Raw genomic sequence first — 7,579 nt, 5'->3', positions numbered from 1 at the left:
AGCTGCTCACCCCTTGTTTCTGATTATCAGCTTCTGCTGTGGACATGTTAATTCACGGTTATACTCTTAGATTTTTTTATTTTTTATTTTTTTAAAAATAGAAAAAGACTCAAATGGACTATTAAATATTATTATTATTTTTTATGAAAAATGTAGACAAATAGTGAATAATAAAAAATAAAAATTAATTGAAAAAGTCACTTCACAGCTTATTTAACAAACACTACTCAGCAACTTAAATCTATAATCCAACAGCTATACCAAACAGATTAACAGCTTCTGATTAAAGTCATAATCTATAATCTGTTAAGCTATAATCTATAATCTGTTTTAACAGCTACACCAAACACCACCATAACCGTGAATTAACATGTCCACAGCAGAAGCTGATAATCAGAAGCTAGGGGTGAGCAGCTTCTCAGAATCAGCTTTTTTGACTTAAAATAAGTTATTAGAATCAGAAGCTCAGTCCAAAATAACTTTTTAAAAACCAAAAACCATAAATTAACTTAAAAAAGCTGCACCAAACACCCCCAAAGACTTGTTAAGCCACACCCATGACTCTCTAATCCAAAATTCGTTTTCTTTTTAACAGTAGTAGCATGGTGGCAAAACCGTTTCACCCGAAAACACGCAGAACATCTGTGATGTTGCTTTGAAATCACGCCACGTGTATCCCAAAAACAAACTAACGCCAAGTGTCCAAGTTCAACACGTGTGAAGTCCCAAACAAACAACACGTGTTCTCACTTCAAGCCCATCCCATGAAAAATTCATGGAATTACCGTACACAATTATCATTATCCACATTACTTGATTGACCCTCTCTCCCGAAATCGAATTTGTCATAACGAAAATTTTTAATTTCACATGTGGTTATCCTATTATTAGATAAGGTTTCATTCGGGTAGATGTTATTTTAATAATTTTTTAATTAAAATATAAGATAAAAAAATTAATATATTTTATAAAAAATGTGCAAAAAAAATAAAGATAAATTTTTTTTTAACTTTTTAATATAAATTATAAATTTTTTAATTTTTTTAATAATTTTTTAATTTTTAAACCAAAATAACTATTTCTCAAACGAGACCTCATTTAAACTCTCATGGAGTTACCGTACACAATTAAAATCCACATTACTTCATTGACCCTCTCTCCCCGAATTCAAATTTGCTAAAATAAAAATTTTCAATTTCACATGTGTAGTTAACCTATTATTAGATTAATTTAAACTCTCATGGAGTTACCGTCTACAATTATATTATTCACATTATTTGATTGACCCTCTCTCCCGAATCCGAATTGGTTAAAACTAAAATTTTCTATTTCAGATGTGTAATTAACCTGATATTAAATTAATTCAAATTTATATTAATGTTTTAAATAGTTCATCTTATACACTTAAATAAAAAAATTACTGATATAAAAAATTAAATTTTTTCAGTATTAATTATGATATTTATTAGATTGTTTTCATCAATACCATTTATATATTTTTAAAAATAAATCATTTATTTATTATAATATATATGATTTGATCATTTTATATATATAATTTTATCAATTTATCATATAAAATGAAAAATATTGTAATGGTTATTAATTAGACATCATTTGAAAATAAATTATTTTAATAATTTTTTAAATTTTTATAATATATATATATATATAAATAATATAACAATTTATAATGTTTTTTTAAAATTTTTAACTAAAATATTTAATTTCCATAGTATTAGAAATTATAATGCACCATCTTCACATGAATTTAACTTACACAAATCCAAATTCTACAAATTATAATGCACCATCTTCACATGAATTTAACTTGGACAAATCCAAATTCTACAACACCCACCCCCCTCTTCTGTTTGTTTACCATTTTTACCTTCTCTCTCTAGCCTGTGTCTCTGTGTGGAGCCCAAACTGGTCCTCTGCTTTGCTGGCTTCAAGCTCTCCATAGTTGGTTCTTAATGGGGTTTGTCTGCTGAGAGAGACCAGAGTTTCAGTTGGCCTAATCAAAAACTCATTCTCTCTCTCATTCATAACTTGTATTCACTTCTTTCTCTCTCTTTGCCTTACTTCTTCCATCACCTCCATATACTCTAAACAATACTGAAAACAACAACAATCAAAACCCAGTTTCAATTTCTCTTCGATTTCATCGATCCCCAGATCTCTCTCTCTCTCACTGCAGATCCTCCTACCTTTCAATTCCATAGGTAAGACTTTTGCAATTTATATATGTATATGCAGTTATTTTGGATTTTAGAAAATAGGGTTTCTAATTTTCTATGCTGACTGAGTTGTATTGTACCTTATTGATTTGAAGCTTCTGACCAAACAGGTTGTATGACGAAAAAGTGAATTTGACCACTCTTGTTTCAAAGTCCCCCTTTTAAGTTTTTCTCGTATTAGCGGCTATTGTGGTCGTGGGTTTTCTGTTTCATGACGAAACACAAATGAGTTTAGCATATAAAGCTCTAGCTCCATAGTTTTCTTGCAATTCTCAAGCTGAGAACTGAACAGAAATTTGGCTTTTTGATGTATAGTTGTTTCTATGATCTGTTAGGTTTTGATGTGTTACAAATTCTGATTTTTGAGCTTTTCTTTTCTTGTTTTTGATGTTGATGTAGACTTTTAAGTTTTATAGATATTCATTCTGTTGTGTGCAGTAGAGGAAGGAACAGTTCACAATTTGGGTTTGTTTGGGTCAGAGTTATTTCTAGTTGTTATCAGATGTGGAGAATTTGTAGGGTGGTTTGGGGGTGAAATGAGGTATGTTATCTGGGTTAATGAACTTATTGAGGGCCTGTTTTCGGCCGAGGTCTGATCGATACATTGGCAAGGGTTTGGATTCTGGTGGTCGCCAAGATGGGCTTCTATGGTACAAAGATATAGGACAACATTTTAATGGTGATTTTTCAATGGCTGTAGTTCAAGCCAACAATTTACTTGAGGATCAGAGCCAAATTGAGTCAGGTTGCCTGAGTACGAATGACTCAGGGCCGTATGGAACCTTTGTTGGAATATACGATGGGCATGGAGGTCCTGAGACTTCGCGTTACATCAATGAACACCTCTTCCAGCATCTCAGGAGTAAGTCACTTGAATTCTAGTAGAATTTGGAATGGAAATTATTTTCAGTTCATTCAATAATGTTTACTCATTTTGTGTTTTATGTTCCATCACAGTTGTTTGGTTGTATTGAAAAATGAGAAGATTGTATATCGTATGTTGTCTTTTATCACATCCAATCACTTCTCGGTTGAACCAAATACTTGTATTAGGCTGGTTGAGTGGAGGTTTTCAGTTTCATGGATTCAAAATAGTGAATAATCCAAGGATTTAACATTTTAGGTACTTCTTTCCTAGAAATTTGTATGTGAATGGATAGACAAAAAATTAAAGGCCATGAACTTTAAAGTATTCTTATTACCTAATTAAACTAATTTATGAGGATTATATTACTTTTGATTGTGTTTCTTGGGGCTGGAGATCAGATACTCTTTCTTAATCTTTCAGGGTTTACCTCTGAGCAGCAATCTATGTCAGTGGAGGTAATAAGGAAGGCGTTCCAAGCAACAGAAGAGGGATTTCTGTCTCTTGTTACGAGACAATGGCCAATGGCAGCGCAGATTGCAGCAGTCGGATCATGCTGCCTGGTTGGTCTTATCTGCAATGGAACCCTTTACATTGCCAACCTTGGTGATTCGCGTGCTGTTTTGGGGAGACTTGTCAAGGTAACAGGGGAAGTTCTGGCCATTCAGCTCTCAGAGGAGCACAATGCAGCTATAGAGTCTGTGAGACAGGAGCTGCAATCTTTGCACCCGGATGACTCGCAAATTGTAGTTTTAAAACATAATGTGTGGCGTGTGAAGGGCCTTATACAGGTAAGTCTTCTTCTTTGCGAGGGAAGGGTTTGATTGTTGGACTTTACAACTGTATTATTTCCATAAACATTTGGCAGCAACTAGTAATACTAGAGGAATTGGAGATCTTGTCAGTGAGTGATACTTAAACATTTATTCCATTTTTTGAGTTATTCAGAGTTGGAGACTTGGAGAAAATTTTGGTTCTATTTATGTTTTCAGGGTTAGTATTGTTGAGAATATAAATAATAAAATTACACCTCTCTCTAATAGCTTAAACTTTTAGACAATTTGGTGGTCAAACAATTTAACATGATATTAGAACTATGCCTTGGGTGGTCTCGCAAGTCTCATCTCTATCCCAGATTTGTTTCTCTCATTTTGTTCATCTCTCTACCACCTCCCTGTTTGTCCGAGCCGCACGTTTAGGGAGGGTTGGAGACTTGTCCCATTTTGTTTCTCTAAACCACCCAAATTTTATTCATGTAGTCTATAGGCCTCTTCATGTATTGCCACCTCTAAAAGTTCTAACAACTTATCATGCTTTCAAAGTAAGAAATAGATCATGTGTTCAAACCTCACCACCTGCCCGATAATTATAATCCTTGTACATGTACATGTACATGTTTGCCCCCCTTATGAAGGCAAATTTGGCCACACGTGGGAGAGCATGTTGAAAATAAAAATAATAAATTTACCTTTCTATTAGCTTAAGCTTTTAGATGCGTTGGTGGTCAATAATTTAACTAGTATGATAAATGGTTTTTACAGAGTGTTAATGGTAAGGTGCATTGATTGTTGGACATGATGGCTTCTTGAACATTTTAGTGTTTGTGTTCTCTGATGTTTAGGTAATTTTTATCTTGCAGATTTCAAGATCTATTGGCGATGTATATTTAAAAAAGGCTGAGTTCAATAGGGAACCATTAATTGCCAAGTTTCGGCTGCGCGAACCTATCAAAAGGCCGATATTGAGCGCAGATCCATCAATTTCGGTGCACCAATTGCAGCCACACGATCAGTTTATTATATTTGCATCGGATGGCCTCTGGGAGCACCTAAGCAATCAGGAAGCAGTTGATATAGTTCAAAATCATCCTCACAGCGTAAGACACTTGACTCTGAATATTGATGGCTTTTTTGTCTTCCTCATAGAGACTTGTGTAATTGTCATTTTCTTTCATCATACAAGTTACAACACCAATAAGGCAACTATTTATCCTGTACACTTTGTAAGTTTGATTTCTTGCCTGAAAATGGAATCAGATTGGTGATTGGAGGTATAAAGTTACCTTATCATGAAATCAATGAAAGCATTTTCTTAATGGTCTAGTACTATGTTACCATAACATGGATTGTTGCAGTCCGTGGAACAGGAATGGGGACATGATACGCCGCAAACTGTAAAAATATGGTATGATAAGAGTAGGCTTGTGTAGATTACCCAATAAGAATTGAAGGTACTTTTATAATAATTTTCTTTTAACAATTAGACATCAATTAGTCATGTAGCAACAGATTCATATAATAAGCATTATTACCTATTTTTGATGTTTTGTACTGTCAAAACTTCACTCACCTTAGATTTTAATTCATTATAAATATATATTTTTTTACTTGGAAAAAACTTTTGGAATTACTTTTGATCACTAAATTTATTGTTTTAGAATGAAAGTGTACCATATTTTGGAATATTCATTTCAAAACATAGTTTGCTAGGGTGGTAGTAGCATTTTCTGGTAACATTGGTCTAATAACCGAGCATGGAGAAATCAAGAAAATAAAGGAGACAAACAGGGAAAGAGAGAGAGAGGGTGAAATCAGGAAAAAGAGAACAAAAATAAAAATAAAAAAGAGAAACAAAAGAGGGGAGAGAGAGAATTAGAGAAGACGAAGACGAAAAGGGAGAGTAAAACAGAAAAGGAAGGAGAAGAAGAAGAACAGAGAAGATGAAGGAGACAGAGAAGACGAAGAAGAATACCTCAGGCATCTTCTTTCTCTCTCCCTTGATCTCTTCTCTCTTTCTCTGTCTCCTCTCCCACAGTTAGGGCTTCTTTGATCCACCTCACGTGTCTGGAAAGCGTCACGGCGTGTCTGATTGGAAAAATTCAAAAAAAAAAAGAAAAGAGGGCACGTTAGAGAGCGTGTCTGTGTCCGACACGTGTCCGACACTCGTACGCAGGCCCTGGGGACGTGTCGGTGCTTCATACGTCGTAAATAATGGTAAGTGACGTTAGACAATTGTATATCTAGAATTTTCTATTTGGTTATTTATGCACCAAACTGAAAATTCAGATAATCGTATCTGCAAACATTTTGGCAATTCAGCATGTATATCATTTTTATTCATTGAATGTGAGTTATTCATTGAATGTGACATGATTGAAGAACACATCAAACTCCAAATATTTTTTTTTTAGGAAGAATAGGAAAGAAATTTTACTGTTGAGTTACGTTCATGCAGGGAAGTGCTAAGAGATTAGTGAAAGCTGCATTACAAGAAGCGGCAAAGAAGAGAGAAATGAGGTATTTGGACTTGAAGAAGATCGCTCGGGGGGTCCGTCGGCATTTCCATGATGACATCACAGTTATTGTTGTGTTTCTTGATTCGAATCTCGTGAGCAGAGCCAGCACAGTCAGGAGTCCCAACCTGTCCGTGAAAGGGGGCGGAGTCAACCTCCCTTCCAACATTCTTGCGCCATGCTCAACGCCAACCTAAGATGCTGGCTCTACCTGAGGCAAGATGATTAATGTTATTATGTGTTGTACTATTCTCTTTGTGAATACCAGGTAGCTTCAAAGGAAATGAAAAGCATGCCATCAATTCTTTATAGTACATTTTGTAACCTTTTAACTGATAACTAGTACTTGGGTTTAGTTTCTAAATTCCAAGAAAATAGGGTGATAATCCTAGAAGTTATGTCCTTGGTGAAGTTCTTTTGACTACTATTGTCTGTGGCTGTTATTCCTTTACCTTTCTTTTTTTTCTTTTTTCTGTGGCTCATGTAAATCATTGTCTTGGCAAAATGGCAATCTAGAAATCCTATCGCTTTGAAGTAAACTTTTTCACACTTGTTCTCTACCAGTTATAATCATGGTTATCAAAATCATGATCCAAATTATAGGATCGTACACTGTTGTAGAATTTGTATGATAGCGGGATCGCAAATGGAATAGTAGTAGGTAGGATAGTTGGGTTGGTGATTTTTTAATATGCATCGTTCTTATTATTATTATCTTATTTTTTATAAAAAGTGGATTCTTACTATTTTCAATCTAATCCATGAAGATTCTCACCAATTTGGATCTTAATTTTAAGAGCCATGGTCCTAACCTGGAGAAAAGTTCAGATAGTATTTGGTAACGTTTACGTTTTTGGTTTATGTTTACAAAAATTTTATAAACTAATTTTAGTTTATTTTTAGAAAAACATAAATTACAAACGTGTTTGGTTTGAATAAAATGTTTAAATTTTTTTAAAAACATAAACTAAAAAATATGTTTGTTCAAGCCTAAAATATTTATATTTATTTTTATTATTTGATAACAATGGGATCACACACATTATAATTGAAAAAAATTAATTAAACAAATAATTGAAAAAAAACTGAAAAAAATTAATTCAAAAAATAATTGAAAAAAAATTAATTTGGAAAAAAAATTAATTAAAAAAATTAATTGAAAAAAAATTATTTGAGAAAAAT

The 7,579-nt window shown here is 33.4% G+C and overlaps 1 protein-coding gene across 4 annotated transcripts; it reads left to right on the top strand.

Annotated features, from left to right (window-relative positions):
- The first annotated feature begins 1,765 nt into the window (after nucleotides 1–1,765).
- On the top strand, nucleotides 1,766–6,936 carry LOC114311686 (putative protein phosphatase 2C 64). 4 transcript variants are annotated; one of them, XM_028257848.2, is made up of 5 exons: nucleotides 1,766–2,225; nucleotides 2,679–3,102; nucleotides 3,529–3,896; nucleotides 4,745–4,981; nucleotides 6,340–6,936. In XM_028257848.2, exons 2-5 carry the CDS (start codon nucleotides 2,784–2,786, stop codon nucleotides 6,592–6,594), a joined length of 1,179 nt encoding a protein of 392 aa, XP_028113649.2. In that variant the 5' UTR covers nucleotides 1,766–2,225; nucleotides 2,679–2,783; the 3' UTR covers nucleotides 6,595–6,936. The 4 variants fall into 4 exon arrangements, with proteins under 4 accessions (XP_028113649.2, XP_028113650.2, XP_082724371.1 ...); XM_028257849.2 differs by having other exon boundaries at nucleotides 1,774–2,225; nucleotides 2,682–3,102; XM_082868245.1 differs by having other exon boundaries at nucleotides 1,774–2,225; nucleotides 2,336–3,102.
- Nucleotides 6,937–7,579: the final 643 nt, after the last annotated feature.

Source organism: Camellia sinensis, chromosome 5 (genome assembly GCF_055761805.1).
Source record: "Camellia sinensis isolate YWXY chromosome 5, ASM5576180v1, whole genome shotgun sequence".
Lineage (NCBI taxonomy): Eukaryota > Viridiplantae > Streptophyta > Magnoliopsida > Ericales > Theaceae > Camellia > Camellia sinensis.
This window is presented reverse-complemented; position numbering and strand designations above follow the sequence as displayed.

What these genes read in the sequence shown, in the direction of transcription:
- LOC114311686 (XM_028257848.2), top strand. Translation starts at nt 2,784, where the DNA reads ATGTTATCTGGGTTAATGAACTTATTGAGGGCCTGTTTTCGGCCGAGG. An exon ending in GTGTGAAGGGCCTTATACAG is followed by an intron (nt 3,897 to 4,744) that starts GTAAGTCTTCTT and finishes TTTATCTTGCAG; the next exon opens with ATTTCAAGATCTATTGGCGA. An exon ending in TTCAAAATCATCCTCACAGC is followed by an intron (nt 4,982 to 6,339) that starts GTAAGACACTTG and finishes ACGTTCATGCAG; the next exon opens with GGAAGTGCTAAGAGATTAGT.